Source organism: Narcine bancroftii, chromosome 2 (assembly GCF_036971445.1).
Source record: "Narcine bancroftii isolate sNarBan1 chromosome 2, sNarBan1.hap1, whole genome shotgun sequence".
In the NCBI taxonomy this organism is placed as follows: domain Eukaryota; kingdom Metazoa; phylum Chordata; class Chondrichthyes; order Torpediniformes; family Narcinidae; genus Narcine; species Narcine bancroftii.
Genome location: NC_091470.1, coordinates 368,790,640 through 368,808,587, shown reverse-complemented (window position 1 = coordinate 368,808,587; position 17,948 = coordinate 368,790,640). Strand labels below are relative to the sequence as shown.

Below are 17,948 nucleotides of genomic sequence, written 5' to 3'. Positions count from 1 at the left end.
GGGGTGGAGTTACCTTCTGGCCAATTTGCTTGCTGTTGCTCGCCGGCCTGATGGTCAACTTGACGGCGGCCTGCCACCGTTGATCTGACTGAGCGCCCTGCGCCGTTATTATAAACTTCAGCTGTTTTCCAGACAGTTGAAAGCTTTTGGCCGCATACACCACGCCATCTTGCTGGACTCTGAATTTCGGGTTGCTCGTTTCATACCAAAACGCGAGGCTTCCAAGGCAGTCGTCGAACTCCACTGCAAGAGAGAGCAATACAAAATATTTAGCCTCACAGGAACCAAACGCACAAACAGCAGCGTTGTGGTTAAGCAAAAGGGCGATCGAGACGGGCCCACGACAATAGCAGGGAACGTTAAATTTGAAGCTGGGATCTGCAGGGTGTGCCGAAGGCAAAACCATGTCTCTCAGTCACCGTCCTGGGGAATATCTTCGGCATAAAATACGAAAGTCTGCAGGCGCTTCTGCACATCACCTTGAAGATGAACATCTTCTGCACCTTTCCCAAAGCCATAGGACAAAGGAGCAGACTTTGGCCATTTGGGCTCTCCCCTCCCTGCCATTCCATCATGGCTGATTTACTATCCTTTTCAACCCAACTGGGGCCCCACAGCTAGCGCAACCCCGTCACAGCACCAGTGACTCGGGTTTGAATCCGAGTTTGTACGCTCTCACTGTGTTTTCGTGGGCTTCCTTCCACCCTCCAAAATATACGGGGCTGTAGGTAATTGTGGTATGCGGGGGCAGTATAGGCTCGTGGTCCAGCAGTGCCTGGTATTGTGTTAAAAAAATTCTCCTGCCTTCTCCCTGTTACCCTTCATTCTCTTCCTAATTGCGTTTGTATCTATCTCGGTCTTAAATATCCCCAATTACGTGGCCCCGACAGCCGTGCGTGGCAAGAACTTTCATAGATTCACCCTCCCCACTGGGTAAAGTAATTCCTCCTCATCTCTGTTCTGAAGGGACATGCTTGTAGCCCCCTGGCTCCACCGCAGGAAACCACCTCTCTGCATCCAGTCTATCCAGGGTTCGATGGGTTCTTCTAAACTCCAGCCAGTACAGTCCCAGAGACACCAAACACTCTTCATAAAATGACCCTCAGCCTTCCCGCAATGCACTAACCAGAGCTGTGCGCAAACTACAAGGATCCAGCAGGGTGTAGACAGGGTTGATGCAGGGAGGTTGTTGTTGTGAGCTGGGAGAATCTACAACATCAGTTCTTTTCTAAAAATAACAAGTCATCCCGTTTAAGACAGATAATCTACATTTATTTTTCTCTGTAGGCAATCACCCTTAGGAACACCCTATCTCAAGGGAGAGATAGATGATTCTTGATAAGGTTACAGTAAGTCATCAGACTTGAGGATACATCAAAGAGCTGCAAGCTCGCGAGGTGACGTTGCCCCTCTATAAATCTCCGGTGAGACCACACTTAAAAAACAGTGGAAGTCCAAAAATCTGGACCACCCGAGAATCTGGACTTTTTGAAAACTCTCAAACTTTTTTAATTTAGTAGGTTTTTGTGTGAGGGCGTGCAAGTGCTCTGGACACACAACAGCAGTAAGGTCCATGCATTTGCCATTCAAACGAGCAATCAAACTGTGACAAGGAAATAATTTTTGCCCTACTATTTCCATTTACAATATATTTAGCGTATTTACAAACCCATAATAATGGACCCTAAAGTAGATAAACTTTGCAGAGTGAAGAGAAAGAATGCATTGAAATTGAAGCCCCTTTTCCATTGGTAACCTTGTCCTAGGAATTAACCAGTTAAGGGTCCAGAGGAAAAAGTCAGCACGCTGGGGTCAAATCGCACCGGGGATTGATGGCCTCAACCCCTACTCATATCCCCAGCCTCAACCGACGTGATGGATTGAACCAGTGGGAAAAGGGGGACAGCAGAAAATCACCCATTTCCGGTTGAAGGTAGAACACGCCGATCCCCGGGGGATGAGCATTTTCAGTGGAAAAGCTGTCACTGCCCCAGTTAAAGGTGGCTCAGTGGACACGGCAAAGGGCTTCCTATCCGGGACACTGCATGGACAATTAACTGGGATGCCAGTGGGAAAAGGGCTTGAGTAGCAAACAAAATAATTAATAAACTGGAATGCGGTGTGAGCAATACTGTTCTAATGAAAGCATAGGAAGTAGGAACAGGAGTAGGCCAAAAATGGCCCATCGAGCCTGCTCCGCCATTCAATACGATCATGGCTGATCTAATTTATGACCTAACTCCACCTACCTGCCTTCTCCCCATATCCCCTAATTCCTCTGCACAATATCGGGAGGTCAACAACTTACAAAGTGAGAAAAAAAAGGACAAGAATAAAATTCTAGAATTCACAGCTTCGTCTGAAAGAAAGAATTGCCTGCAACCAGTGAACTTGGAAGAGTGAGAAGTGAGATTGGACTGTGAATCAAAGAACTTTTCTGAACTTACACACCCATTACACACACGTGCACTTAGAATTAGAAGCGGGTTAAAAGTAATAAGTTAAAGTTTGATCCTGTTTTCATGTTTAAAGATAATTAAAAGCAACTTTTGTTTAAGTAACCATTTGTCTTGGTGAATTTCTATTGGTGCTGAGATTTGGGGACCTCTGGGCCCGTAACAGCCTTCATTTTTACACTGTATTTTTCTTTTACACTGTTAATTTTTAAAAACACCATTTCAAGTATTACACACTCTATAGCCATTTTTCCACTGGCATCCCAGTTAATTGGTTGCGCAGTGTCCCAGTTAAAGAAAGCCCCGTTCCCACTGGGCCACTTTTAACCTGGACACTACCTGCTTTCCCACTGACCTGACCACAAGTTATCCCCGGGGATAGCATGTACCTTCAACAATAGTCCCGGGATGCAACCTGTCCTTTTTCCTCTGGGATATGAGCAGGGGTCGAAGCCTTAACTGGTAAATTGGCCGTCAATTCCTGGAATAATGTTCCAGTGGAAAGGGGGCTTAGTTTTTGAATTTTATGTTTACATTTTTGTCTGGTTGAGTGTATATTTCTTTAAAACTGCTCTTTCTGATAAATTAAGCGGCTGTATTTGGTGATGAATAAACTATCAAAATGTATCTCTTTCTTTATTCCTCCTCAAATTTGAATTTTAAAAGTGCTGCTTGAAAATCTGGACCAACCCAACCCCCAGGCAGTCTGATTTTAAGACTTCAACTGTACTGTGTTGGTTCTAGTCACCTCATTATAGGAAGGATGTGGAAGCTATGGAGAGGGTGCAGATTTACCAGGATGTTGCCTGGATTGGAAAATAAGTCTCGTGAGGCACCAGTCAGCCTTTTCTCCTTGGAGCGAAGCAGCATGAGAGGTGATTTAATAGACGGCTACAAGATTCTGAGAGGCATGAATAAGGTGGACCACCAGCGCAGTTTTCCCAGGGCCGCAGAAGCAAACACAGAGGACGTATATAAAATGAAGGGGCAAATGTTTATGAGAGATTATCAATAGTAAGTGTCCCCCCCCCCCCCCCCCAGAGAGATGCAAATTTCAGCCATTTAAACCCATGCCGGGCAATTACATCCAATCAACTTACAACCTCGTACATTTGTGAGGGTGGGAGGAAACTGGAACAGTCATGGAAAACCCACATAGACGTGGGGAGAACACTCAAACTCATTACAGACAGCACGGGATTGGAACCTTCGTCGCTGGCACCGCGATAGCGTTGTGCTAACTGGTACGCTAAATTATTATGTAGAGAGAGAGCGCGCGTGTGTGCATCTGTAAATGGAGGGTGTGTGTACCTGTAAATGGTGGAAGGGTGTGTGTCCGCGTGTGCATGTACCTGCAAATGGAGGGGGGGTGTGTACCTGTAAATGGAGGGGGGGGGGCACATCTGTAAATGGAGGGGGAGGTGCACACCTGTAAATAGAAGAGGGACGGGAAGTGTGTGTGCGTATACACTGAGAAATACTTATACTGGTCAGATCATGATAGAGGAATTAGGGGATATGGGGAGAAGGCAGGTAGGTGGAGTTAGGTCCTAAATTAGATCAGCCATGATCGTATTGAATGGCGGAGCAGGGTCGACGGGTCATTTTTGGCCTCCTCCTGTCCCTACTTCCTATCATTGAAGTTGTGATATACCATGTTTACAGTCTGCCCTGTTTTTTCCTCCCTCTCCTTGACCCACTGGGGGTATCCAGCATTTCATTTCAGATTACCAGCAACTGTGTGACCTTACTTTTGCTTGGGCTGTGGGATAAAAAAGTTCAGCACAGACTAGAAGGGCCAAAGGGCCTATTCCTGCACTGTAGCGTTCTACGTCAGGGTGTTTCTGAACAGGATATCTTCCTGATGGGCTCAGACACCACTCCATGGAGCATCAGTCAGAATCAGGCAATGTCCGTGCCAGAGCTTGGAATGAGAGGTGACCTCACTGAAATGAATCCCACGTGAAAGCCTTATCCTAGCAACAACGTCAAGTTAATGGTGAGCTCTTTTGAAAATCAAAAAATAGATGTGATTATTCAAGGCCAACTGTTTATGAAGTCTGAAGCAGTTCCAAGTCTGCACAGCATTCAAAGTGGATTGATAATGAATGGTGAGGTTCAGAGTGGGTGACCTGCGCCCTACTTAACATTGTTGAGCTCCTCAGCGAGCTCCCATTCTGCCAACGCGGATCTGCAACTGGAAAGGCATTTTCCTAATTAAATCCTTTTCTGCCTGGAGTACAAAAACAAAAGTGGGCTTGCAGGGGTGTTGCGAAGGAGGCAAACTGCAAGGCAGAGGGAGACCTGGAATGGGGGAAGAGGCAGAGACCATGGAACAGGCCCATCAGCATGGAAGACAGAGCAGCAGGGAGTGGCCTGAGTGGAAGAAGCGGTGAAACGCCCCCCCAAGAGCAGGGCTGCACTCACACAATGTACAGGCGCACTGTAAACTGATGTTGAGCCTGCAGCTCTGTGTCAATGTGGTCCAGCACATTAACCCAGCATGAACTCTTCCCGACATAGGCTGCACAGAAAGCGTGCTGGAATCCAACGGCCTGAAATGTCCACCAGACACCACAGACGATCTGAAGTGAAACTGCATCTGGCATGGTCCCCTCCATGTCGGCCGCAGAATGGGAGATCACTTCGGTCCGTTTGCCACAATAGTGGGGACCTCCCAGTGGCCACCCAGTTTCCGTTCCCCGCCCCATTCCCATGTCTCGCACTGCCAGACTGAGCGCGCCCGCAAACTGGAGGAACCATGCCCCATCTTCCTCCTGGGCACCCTCCATTCAGATGGCATCAACATCGACTTAAACCATACTCCCGTTGGCTCCTTTAACAGACTATTTAAAGCCTGTACAGAGCTGTCAGACTAGGTGGTAGAACCCAGCGGTGAAACGCTGTGTCTCCATTCCACAAACTCCCCTGGTCCGCTGCGCCACCATATTTTTCTACAGCACATGACCAGGCTCCACAGCTCAGGCTGACACAATGTTCTGGGTCCGTCTGGGTTGTGAGTGGCCCCCAATACAAGGCTCAACCGGTCAGTTGGGTGCACCTCACTGTACATTGTTAAAGCTAGCAATTAAACTCACTGGCCTGTGCTTCTTTTGGAGAATGGCACAATTACACCATGATCAGCTCTGCCTTTGTTAATTAGACAAAAATTAAGAATCCATGCATCTCGCAGCCTCTTGCCAGAGCACTGAAGGTGGAGCGTCAAACAGGACACCACCAGGAATCCTTTCTCCATCCAGGGCCACAGACAGGCTCTCCAGGTGAGGAAGGCAGAGCTTTACCTGCACATTGTCCGACCTGATCAACTGCATCCTCTGTACCTCTCCATGACCAAAAGCAGATTTGGTGTCCGGTTCGCTGAACAGCTGAACTGGGAGTCTAAATTCGAGCTCCCTGCATTCAACCATTTCAACCCCCCATTCCTACTGTAACTCTCCTGTCCTCAGTCTCATCCATTGTCAGGGGGAGGCCAAACGTAAACCTGAGGAACATCCTCCTCCTCCTCCTGGACAGCCTTAGATCCAAGAACATAGAACATTACAGCACAGTACAGGCCCTTCAGCCCACAATGCTGTGCCGACCCAACCAAAAAGAAACCCTCCCCATCTCTCATTTCTCTTCCATCCATGTGCCTATCTAAGAATGTCCTGAATGTTTCAGTCTCCACCACCATCCCTGACAAGTCATCCAGGCACCCACAACTCTGTGTAAAAAAAAAAGTACCCCGATATCTCCCTTAAACTTTCCTTCCTTCACTTTGTACAGATGTTCTCTGGTGTTGGCTACTCCCACCCTGGGAAGGTGGTGCTGGCTGTCCACCATATCCATGACTCTCATAATCATGTAGACATGAACACTGATTTTTCTAATTTTAGGCAACTCCCATCTTGTTCCATTTGCTCTCAGTGCTTCTGAACCCATTTTAGTCCTTGAGTTTCTCTCCAACTCATGCTCTCCCCAGTGGTCTCTCTCTACCCGTCTCTCCACTTCTCCTGCCTTCTGACCAATACCTTGTCCCCTCTGGGCCTATTTCCCTGTAATATAGATATATCAGCCCCTTTCTTTCTTGCTTTCGTCTGCGTAAAAGGTTCCCGACACAAAACATTGACTGGCTGTTCTCAATGTTTGACCCGGAATATCTTGACCCGTAGGCAGGAACAGGAAGGGCACCAACACGCAAAGGTGGGTGCAAGCGAGTGATGTTTGGAGGAAATGGGAGTGCATCAAGCCATAGGACAGCATGGTTAGTGACCCAGTATGGTTTCCAATCACCCACTGTCTGTAAAGAGTTTGTACATTTTCAACGTCCTGGTGCTCTGGGTTACCTCCCGCGTTCCAAAGACGTATGGTGCTAGTAGGTTAATTTTGTACATTTTCCACGTAGTCCACCTGGGTTTCCTCCAGGTGACCTCCCACGTTCCAAGAACGTACAGGGCTAGGAGGTTATGTGGTCACTTGGGTGACACGGGTTCATGGGCCAGAAGGGACTCTTACTTGGCTGAATCTCTAAAATTTAAAAAGATGAAGGTAGAAAGAGAGAGGTACGGACATGGGAGGGAGAGAGATACTAAAATACTGTGACACGCAGACAGCCTGGAGCTGAGGGAGTAACTGTTATTTTGTCAGCCCCTTTACCACACAAAAAACTGGCAGAAAGACTCAAATCGGCCACTGCTTTCTGCTGAAATAATTTTCTTCAGAGCAAACGGTCAGGAATTCCTGATCGTCACTGGAGCCAGTCTAATCTTCCAGGACACTTCACACAAACAAAGCTGCTGACCCACCAGACAGGGCCATGCTCGCTCGACTTGGAGCTGGCACCAGCATTCCGCTGGGCCTTCCTGACTCACTCCCATCTTTTTGTCGATCCAAAGTTCACAAATCCCTCTGCTTTGTCCTCTGCACTGGCAGGAGAAATAAAGGGGCAGACTATTTTCTACAGGGGGAGAAAATTTCCAGATGCACAGGGACTCGGGAGCCCTCATGCAAAATAGCCTGAAGGCAATTTTGCAGCTGGTGAAGACAGCAAATGCAAAGCTGGTGTTCATTTCAAGAGGAATAGAGTACAAGAGCAGGGATGTGATGTTGGGCTTTACAAGGCCCTGATCAGACCTCAAGTGGAGGATTGTGGGCAGTTTTGGGCTCCTCGTTTAAGAAAGGATGTGCTGACGTCAGAGAGAATTCAGAGGAGGTTCACAAGGGTGATCCCGGGAACAAAAGGGTCGTCATAGGAGGAGCTTTTGACTGTTCTTGGCCTATACACGTTAGGAGAATGAGGGGGATCTCAATAAGACATTTTGATGTTGAAAGGTGTGGACATAGAAACCTTGCCTCCCATGGTGGGCGAGCTTAGGACAAGAGGAGACAAGTGGAGGGTTGAAGGATGCCCATTTAGAACAGAGATATGGAGAAATTTCTTTAGCCAGAGAGCAGTGAATCTGGGGAACTTGTTGTCACAGGAAGTTGTGGAGCCTACGTCATTGAGTGCATTTAAGGTGGACGGTGGTTGATAGGTTCTTGATTACCCAGGGCATCAAAGATCAAGGGGAGAAGGCCGACAGTGGGGCTGAATGGGAAAATGGATCAGCTCATGATAGAATGTTGGGGCAGACTCAATGGGCTGAATGGCCTATTCCTGCTGTTATGTCCACACAAGGAGAATTGGCTGCAGGAAATGGAGTGCCAGCAGGGGCTAGGGGACCATTGGAGACAACAACTTGGAGAAAAATAAGGTGACTAATGGATCAGAGAGAGACCGTTTAGTCCCCAGTAACATTTTTACTGTACGTCCCTCCATAGCCTGCACTATCCGATCGCAGTTGACATTTGTGAGTACTGTACGAGTTGACCTGCCTGGACAGCACACAAAACAAAGCTTTTTATTGTACAATAAAAAAAATTCAATTGGCAATCTGCTGGAGGAGCTCAACGGGTCAGCAGTGGGAGAGAAAGAGCAGCCAACGTTTTGGGCTAGAACCCTTCAACAAGCTTGGTGTTTTCCAGATCCCAGCATCTCCTGTGTGTCTCCATTTCAACTCTTTTGCAGACAGTTCCTCTCACTCAGATATACACCGACGTGCTGGAGAAACTCAGCAGGTCACGCAGCATCCATAGGAAGTCAAGGGTAACCAGCATTTCAGACCCTGATGAAAGAAAGGCTCAGGCTTGAAAAATTGCTTATCCTTGACTTCCTGTGGATGGTGCGTGACCTGCTGAGTTTCTCCAGCACGTCTGTGTATTGCACTCGACCCCAGAGCCTGCAGACTTCTAGACTCAAGGTTCCTTTATTGTCATGTAATAAAGACAGTGCAATATTACATGGAATTTGCTTTCATTTGCCATCAGCAGAAATTGCCTGAAGCACCTTTAATAGGCAGAGAAGCAAAAGAAAGTTCTCCCAGAGTCACTGAACGTATGTGGATTCGCCTTCAGCGTTCCCGCAGCCTCTGCAACCCGGGCTCCAGATCCGAACCTCCGACACGGTCAGGAGCCCTTCATCGCCCTCGGCATCCAGTTTCCAATACCTGGTACCTCTTCAGACAGTCTCCAGCAGTTCGCGGCTCCCGCTGTGAATCCCTTGACTGCAAGTCACCAGCGGCCCGCGTGGGCTCCTCGCCTTGAGTCGTCAACAGCCCTTTCTGGAATAGTTCCTTGCACTGAACTTCCTAGTCCAGCCAGGTTCAGAGAGCCCAAGTGTGCATTTTTACTCAGTGTTAAGCAGCCAACAGACTCGCCAAGGCAAATAACGCCTTTGGAAGACTACACAAAAGAGTCTGGAAAAACAACCAACTGAAAAGCCTCACAAAGATAAGCGTATACAGAGCCGTTGTCATACCCACACTCCTGTTCGGCTCCGAATCATGGGTCCTCTACCGGCATCACCTACGGCTCCTAGAACGCTTCCACCAGCGTTGTCTCCGCTCCATCCTCAACATCCATTGGAGCGCTTTCATCCCTAACGTCGAAGTACTCGAGATGGCAGAGGTCGACAGCATCGAGTCCACGCCGCTGAAGTTCCAGCTGCGCTGGATGGGTCACGTCTCCAGAATGGAGGACCATCGCCTTCCAAAGATCGTGTTCTATGGCGAGCTCTCCACTGGCCACCGAGACAGAGGTGCACCAAAGAAAAGGTACAAGGACTGCCTAAAGAAATCTCTTGGTGCCTGCCCCATTGACCACCGCCAGTGGGCTGATATCGCCTCAAACCGTGCATCTTGGCGCCTCACAGTTCGGCGTGCAGCAACCTCCTTTGAAGAAGACCGCAGAGCCCACCTCACTGACAAAAGGCAAAGGAGGAAAAACCCAAAACCCAACCCCAACCCACCAATTTTCCCCTGCAACCGCTGCAACCGTGTCTGCCTGTCCCGCATCGGACTTGTCAGCCACAAACGAGCCTGCAGCTGACGTGGAATTTTACCCCCTCCATAAATCTTCGTCCGTGAAGCCAAGCCAAAGAAAGAAGCAACCAAACGTTCCAGCGACCCTGCCGTATATGTTGAGAGATTCTTCATGCAGCAACAACTTTAAAACATTGTCCACACATGCACGGAGCCACTAATGACACTATTTGGCGAAGGAGATGCTTTGAATAGCAACTATTTACATTCATTTTCTGTAGGATTTGAGACAGCTAAGAGCAGCTTTAACACTCTCACTTACATTCACACTTCCTCAGAGATCCTTCACTGCAAATGATTGAGCGAGATTCTATGTGCAGTGGAGCCACTGGGATGTTCTTAAGATAGATTCAGAACAGACAATTAGAAAAGCAAGAAGCAAGGTATCCTGTCGATCCAAAACAAAAGCAAAAGGCCTGGAAATGCTCATCTGCAGCTGTTGGTGGGGGAGGGGGTAGTGTTTGGGCGAACGTTTCATCAGAACCGGCAAAAGTTGGAATTCAAGCAGGTAGCAGGGATGGGAGACAACGAAGGAATTGTCTGTGAGAGCAGACATGAGAGTTTATTGTCAATATACACGAGAATAAAGTTCAGAGTACATACACAACATCACACAACCCTGAGATTCCATTTCCTGCGGGCCAGGCAGAATTTCTACTGATTGTTATTGCAAAAAACTGTACTCAAGAAAAGACACATATACAAGAGAGAAATGTAAACAAACTGACTGTGCAAAACAGAAAAACTCTTCAGTAATAAATAACGTGCAAAGTGAGAGGCCTTAAATGAGTCCCTGATTGAGTTTATTGTTGAGGAGTCTGACGGTGGAGGGGTAGCAGCTGTTCCTGAACCTAGTAGGGTGAATCTTGTGGCACCGACACCTCTTTCCTGATGGCAGCAGCGAGAACAGAGTGCGTGTGCTGGGTGGTGGGGATCCTCGACGATCACTACTACTCTCCGATGGCAGTGTTCCCTGTAGATGTTCACAATGGCGGGGAGGGTTTTCCCTTTGATATTTTGGCGGCATCCCTATCTTTAGCAGGGATTTCCGCCCAGAGGTATTGTTGCCACCCCGATGAGAATGGTTAGCAGCATACTTTCCACCAAACCTCCGTGGAAGTTTGTCCCAGTATCAAACCAAACCTCCGCCAACTCCTGAGAGAGTAGAAGCTCTGATGTACTTCCTTCACAATGACATTCATGTGTTGGGCCCAGGAAAGTTCCTCCAGGATAGTATCTCTAAGGAATTTAAACTTGCTCACCCTTTCCCCCCCCCATATACAGAAGCATTGAAATTCTTCCTGCAACCAAAGAGATATGATGCAACAACTGTACTGGAAAATTTAAATTTCCACACTATGCCAAGGAAGGAAGAGAGATGATGAATGGAAAAGGGGTGGCTGGTGCATCACTATTACAGGGGCATCATCTTTTGCTGGTGAGGTCCATTCATGAGCCTGATAACAGCAGGAAAGAAACTGCCTTTGAATCTGGAGGTTTTGGTTTTCAAGCTCACATATCCTCTGCCCGATGAAAAGGGGGAGAAGAGAGTGACTGGGTGGGATGGATTCTTTAATATGCTGAGTGCTTCCCCGAGACAGTGAGAGGTATCGACGGAGTTGATGGAGGAGAGGTTGGTCTGATCTGCCTTCGCAACTTGGGGTTGGTGGAAGCTGGCATAATAGGGACATTTAAAAGACAGGTGCATATGGATGCAAGAAAATTAGAGAGTTATGGGCGTGAGGTCAGGAAGGTTTAGGTTGTTGAATAAGTTTATATAGGACAGCACCACATTGTGGGCTGAATTCTACTTCATGGTGATCCGTTTCCTATGATTGCTACTTATAATCTTGTTCACCTCTTCCAGACATCCCTCATCTCTAAGGAAAACAAATCCCATCTCTCCGTATCCCTTTTTCCCAGGGCGACAACAGCAGCGTTTAAGGTGAGTGGAGAGAAGTTTAGGGGATGGTGGAGGAGGCGGGTCCAATAGGGACGTTTAAAAGACCCTTCGACAGGAACATCTAAGGATGCAAGAAAAGCAAAGACCGTTATAGGTGTGAGTTTGGAAATGTTAGGGTCATGGTTGGCACAAGAATGTGGGCTGAAAGGCCTGTACTGTACCTGCAAATTGGAGGAACACCAACTGTTCCCTCTGGGCACTCTCCAACAACACGGCATTAACATCTTCACCTTCCGTTACATCCCTCTCTCTATTCTTTTCTCCAGCTCCTCAGCCCCTCCCTTCAACATCCAGAGAGCTAACCTCTTCCCCACAACCTCCGTTTTCTGCTCTTCCACCCTCAGGCCACATAGCCTGAACTTCTCCCCCTGCCCCTTCCTCCCCTGCTATTTTATCCGGGCACCTGCCTGTTCTTTGCTCACACCTTGACGAAGGGCTCAGCCCAAATCGCTGGTCGGCCTTCACCTCCTAAAGATGCTGCGTGACCTGCTGAGTTTACGCACTTGGCCCTAGTGCCTGCAGATTTTCCGGGTCAACTGTGGTCCAAATCCCATTTCCATTTTAGACGCATGGCATTCTTTCCATCTAGCTCAAGTCAGCAGAGAGTTAACTGGTTATCGTGATCTTTCGCTGACTCCCTGTTCCCACGACAAGGAACGGCAGGAAGCCTTCAAAATGGCCGACATGTTACGGCCAACTCATGAACTGCTTCTGCCTGGTAATGAGAATATTCACAAATGAAAGCAGGCAGCGTAATTACATTTCCAATGCACTTTGCCTAAACACAGAGCTGAACTGCTCAACTGTATTAAGGAACTGACAGATTCTGCTCTCCGCTAGGGCTGTTCCGAGACCAGAGCAAAGCAGCCCATTTACAGATGAGAAAGCCCTTAATCCCAAAGGGCGCCAAACTTAATAGCTCACATTATGAATTAGCACAACAATGGGGCCATTCCATTAAAGCCATCCTTGTCTCAAATGGCCCGAAACTCCTAAAATCCCACCCAGTATTCCAAAGCCTTTTTACAGCCACCTGAGTTATGGTTGGAAACAATTCAGGTGAGCAGGAGGAATCAGATTGTCATTAACTGCTGGACAGATTCCACAAAGGGTTGTTTAGATCCCACCAAGACCACCCATAAATTGGAGGAACAGCACTCGATTTTCCGTAAGGACACTCTCCATCCAGATGGCATTGACCTCTCCGGTTTCTGCTAGCCCACTCCCCATTCTCCTTCCCTCCATCCTTTTCCAATCACTGTCATCCCTCCTCCCCCCGGCTTCCTGGTGCCCTCTTCCTCGTCCACCAGCCTTTGGGACCATGCTTTCCCCACCCCGCCATTTTGTTCGGACGCCTGCTGACATTTTGCTCATACCTTGATGAAGGGCTCAAGCCGAAACGACGGTCACGTATCTTTATCTTATAAAGTACACAGTTCGACCTGCTGAGTTTCTCCAGTGCTGTGTTTTTACTTCAACCCCGGTGTCGGCAGGCTTTCGTGTTTTCCTTTCAGATGCATCTCTTTGTCTTCCTCCCATTGTCAATTTTATATGAAGCACATTTCAGCTTTGCTGACTGCTGCCAGGGCCATGCAACAACCGAGGGTGGTGCTGAAGTGGGCTCACAGCTTGCCCTTCTGTGCTGAATGGATTTTGCTCAACATTTACAGAAAAAAATCCCTATTGTCCAGAAAACTAGCACCCAGCCGCCTGAGGCAAGCGGCAAAACAAAAATCGCAGAAAATAGTTAAATAAAATGCGAAAGTTTAAAGTTGGTGCACCCACCTATTAGTTCACCAATCAAAGGGGGTGGCATGGTTGGCAAAGCAGTTAGTGCATCGCCAGCAATTGGAGTTCAAATCTCGCACTGTAAGGCAGTGGTTCTCTTTCCACTCACACACCATCGGGGCTCTGTGATTATTAAGGGATTGCTTAAGGTGGGATATGGGTGGGAAGGGAAGGTTGAGAATCACTGCTCTAGACCCGATTGTTACTGAAACATTTGGCATGAGAAAAATTGTCATCGGCCCATTTCCTTTGGAGTTCTGAATCCGTGCACATAACGAGTCAATGAGGGACAATTAAAACTGTGGTTTTCAACCTTTTTCTTTCCACCCACATCCCACCTTAAGCAATCCCTTACTAATCAGAGAGCACTGATGGCAGAGGGAATACGTGAGTGGAAAGAAAAAGGTTGAGAACCATTGCTGTTAGGAGTTTGTATGTTCTCCCCTTGACTGCGTGGGTTTTCTCCAGGGGCTCCGGTTTCGTCCAACCCTTCAAAACATACCAGGGGTTAATGGGGTGTAAATTGGGCAGCACAGACTCGTGGGCTGGAATGGCTCACCTCCCCAGCAACTACCAATCCCCACAGGTGCCAATGGTTTTACTGTACCATGGCAATTTTAAATTACAAACCAATGAAGACCAAATAAGAGTAGTGGCAAAGATTTTTTTTCCTTGGACAAGGAGTATCTCATGATCCAGGGAGTTGCTGCTTCTCTTGGGATCCGAGTTTGTGATCCTTAATGGATTTGCTAGGGAGGATTTTCATTAATTTTAAATGTTTTGAAATTAAATTTAATTTTTAAAAACTTAGCACCGTATATAGTACGGGATTCGAACCCTGATCCTGATCTCTGGTACTGTAATGGCAGCCCTATGAACTGAGCTAACCGTGGTGTCCCCAATGAAGGATGGAGGAAGATCACACAAAATGGGTGGTTCCATGGCATTGTTTTGATGGGGGGGGGGGGGTGGGGAACTCTCCAGATTGTGGGTGGCCAGTGAGAGAAGTAGGGCTGAGATCTCGGAAGGCCCTGGAGGTTATTAAGTAAGAAATTTACTCTGTGATTAGCAAGGGATTGCTTAAGGTGGGATGTGGGTGGGAAGGGAAGGTTGAGAATCACTGCTCTAGACAAAATTGTTATTGGAATATTTGGCCCATTTTCTTTGGAGCTCTGAAACCGTGCACATAACGAGTCCATGAGGGACGATTAAAAATGGTTTTCAAACTTTTTCTTTCCACCCACATCCCACCTTAAGCAATCCCTTACTAATCACAGAGCACGGATGGCACAGGGATTACTTAAAGTGGGATGTGAGTGGAAAGAAAAAGGTTGAGACCCACTGGTTTAGAATTATCTTTACAAAAAGGTAAAAACATCATCTGTTTTTTGGCCGGACTCTGCTCAAAGTTTATGGGCTCCCTTCCCTGCGAAGGAGTCAGGTTCTGATTTCTTCCGTATTTCTCTCCTACCGATTACATAAATATTTTCAATTTTTTTTTAATGCAATGTGAAAGAAAACAAAGCTTTTTCTGCTGTGGCCCCTGCTGAGAATGGCTGTACGGAGGACATGCATTTAAGGTGGGGGGGGGGGGGGGTGGGGTTGAAGGGAGAGAGGTGGGAGCCTGGGATGGGCTGACAGGAGTCACAGTGGAAGCCACTTATATAATAGTGGTATCTTAGACGCTTCTGGACAGTCACGTCAATATGAAGGGATCAGAGGGACCTGGATCAAGTTGAGCAAGTAGAGTTTTGATTTGGACATCATGTTTAGTGTGGTCTGAGGCCTATTTCTGTGCTGTACTGTTGTATATAGAAATTACAACTCACTACAGGCCCTTCAGCCCACAAAGTTGTGCCGTTTTATGGAAACCTACTCCATAGCAATCTAATGCCTTTATAGCGCCAACGATCTGGACTGGGGTTCAAACCCTGAGCTGTATGTAAGGAGTTTGTACGTTCTCCCCCATCTGCATGGGTTTTCCCTGGGGACTCCGGCTTCCTCCCACCATTCAAAAACATAATGGGGGTGGGGGGGGGGGGTGGTGTAGGTTAATTTGGGGTAAAATTGGGCAGTGTGGACTGAAATGGCCTGTTACTGTGCTGTACATCCAATGGAAAATAAAAATCTAACCCTTCCCTACCTCACACCTATAGCCCCCCCGCCAATTTTTCTTACATCCATGTGCCTGTCTAAGTGTCTTTTGAATATCCCTATTATACCAGCCTCCACCACCCAGGGCAATGCATTCTAAGCATCCACTGCTTTCTGTGGAAAAAAAACCTACCTCTGACATCTCCCCATATCTTTCCTCTCCTCGCCTTAATCAGACCTCCTTCCCCCTGGGGAAAAGATGCAGATGCCCATCCTATCAATGCTTCTGGTAATCTTGTTGACCTTCTTCGCTCCAAATAGAAAAGCCCTAGCTCGGTCAACCAAGGTAGATCCAAAGAGCAGAAACCACCAGCTGGACCGCAAGATAATAGGAACAAATGTAGGCCATTTGGTCCATCAAACCCACTTTGCCATTCCACCATCAACTGATCAATTTTCCCCACTCCCCTGCCTTCTCCCCATAACCTTTTGATACCCTGAATATCTGCATCACAGTGTGGTGTGGCTTCTGCAGAGAAATGGATCAGAGGGCAATCCCCACCGTAAGAGCGGCAGAAAGAATCACTGGAGTCTCCTCCCCCCCACCAATGATCTACTGGGATCGCTTCCCCCGCTCACAGCCTCTTTCAGCTGCTCCCATTGGGAAAGAGATACAGGAGGATCAGAGCCAGCCCCACCAGGTTGAGGAATTTCCCACGGGCAGTGAGAACGCTGAACGATCAAAGGAACTGCTCACACTGACCCTCCGAGACTTTCATATTCATGAAACAACCTGTATTTATTTATTTGTATAGATTAAATATTTGCCCTGCAGAGAGAGTGTGAGTGTAGAATGCTCTTTTGTCAGGTTGTACCCGTGCAATCAGATGACAGTAAATTCATCTCCTATTAATCTCTGCCTTAAATACACCCTCCACAGCTCCCCATGGCAGCCAATTCCAGAGGTTCACCGCTCTCTGGCTGAAGAAATTCTTCTGCACCTCTATTTTAAATGAGTGCGCTTCAATCTTGAAGTTGTCCTAGACCCTCCTACCATGGGAAACAACTTTGCCACATCTGCTCTGTCCAGATCTTTTAACATGGTCCCCCTTCATTCTTCTGTACTCCAAGGAGTACAGTCCAAGAGCCTGCATAAGGTGCTAACCCTTCTTTCAAGGAATCATCCCAGTGAAGAGCTGAAATTGGTACATTGCCTTACAGACTGCTGCAGCCCAGAGGGGAAGGCTCCCTTCCTCTGTATACCAGCTGTGTGTGAAGGCTCTAACGCCAGCTGCTAGTCTGTACCCACTCTCTTTAATTTTCTTGCCGTTCAATTTTTAATCAGTTTTTCCCTTCGAGAATCATTCTGGGAAAGATTGGAGGGGGAAGGTTCCAATTAGGGAGAGAGTGGGAGTGTCATCCAGTAGCAGAACAAGGAACGAACGAGGTCTTGGCAAAGTTGACTGAACAAATCTCTTGCAGCTGCCTCCAGTAAGAGGATACTGTGCTAAACACGGCTGTTAATCAAGGTCCACTGCGCTAACCAAATGGCAAGGCAGACATTGTGGAGCAACTGCACGTCAATTCTGTGGAAGGAAAGTTGACTTTACCCAGTACATGGCAGACAAAGATTGAAACCTGCACTAATCTCAACGCCAAGGCTGCCCTTCGCTCATCAACTCCCACCCCATCAATGCCATTGGTCTGGTCCCTGCTAACCCTTCATCATTATCTGACTATATCCTCCACCAGATGGAACAGTGATTCTCTGGACCACATCATAATCACATCTAGAAATGCAAATAACACAGTAAAAACCCCTGAATGTGGCAGCTGTGTGTTTTGGTAGATGCTAGGTAAATGAATTGGTCTGTTGCTTGAGTCTGCCTGTTGTGTGGATTGGCGAACTGACCGTGAGTGGGCACCAATTTGAAACTTTATTTTTACCTATTTAACTTACGCGGATTTTTTGCCAGTTATTTGAAGAGGCTGGCTGCTTGAATTCCCTATAACGAGGATCTTTGCTTTGGATGTATACATTTTGGGGATGATTCACTGGTTGGAAACCCACAAAGACACGGGGAGAACATTCAAAGTCCTCACAGACAGCGACAGATTAGAACCCAGGTCGCTGGCATTGTAACATGCTGCCCCTTGCAACCAGAAGATGGTGTTTCTCCAGGTACACACACAATATGTCAACGTCTCCGGGGATCTGACCTGGAGGCT

At 47.6% G+C, this 17,948-nt stretch overlaps 1 protein-coding gene across 1 annotated transcript in view; it reads right to left on the bottom strand.

The window, feature by feature from the left end:
- cdh2 (cadherin 2, type 1, N-cadherin (neuronal)) overlaps positions 1–17,948 on the bottom strand; it is a 174,154-nt gene that overhangs the window by 65,567 nt on the left and 90,639 nt on the right. Inside the window, exon 3 of the mRNA XM_069922573.1 lies at positions 14–243. Within this exon, the coding sequence (XP_069778674.1) occupies positions 14–243 (230 nt within the window). The remainder of the gene's footprint in view (positions 1–13; positions 244–17,948) is intronic.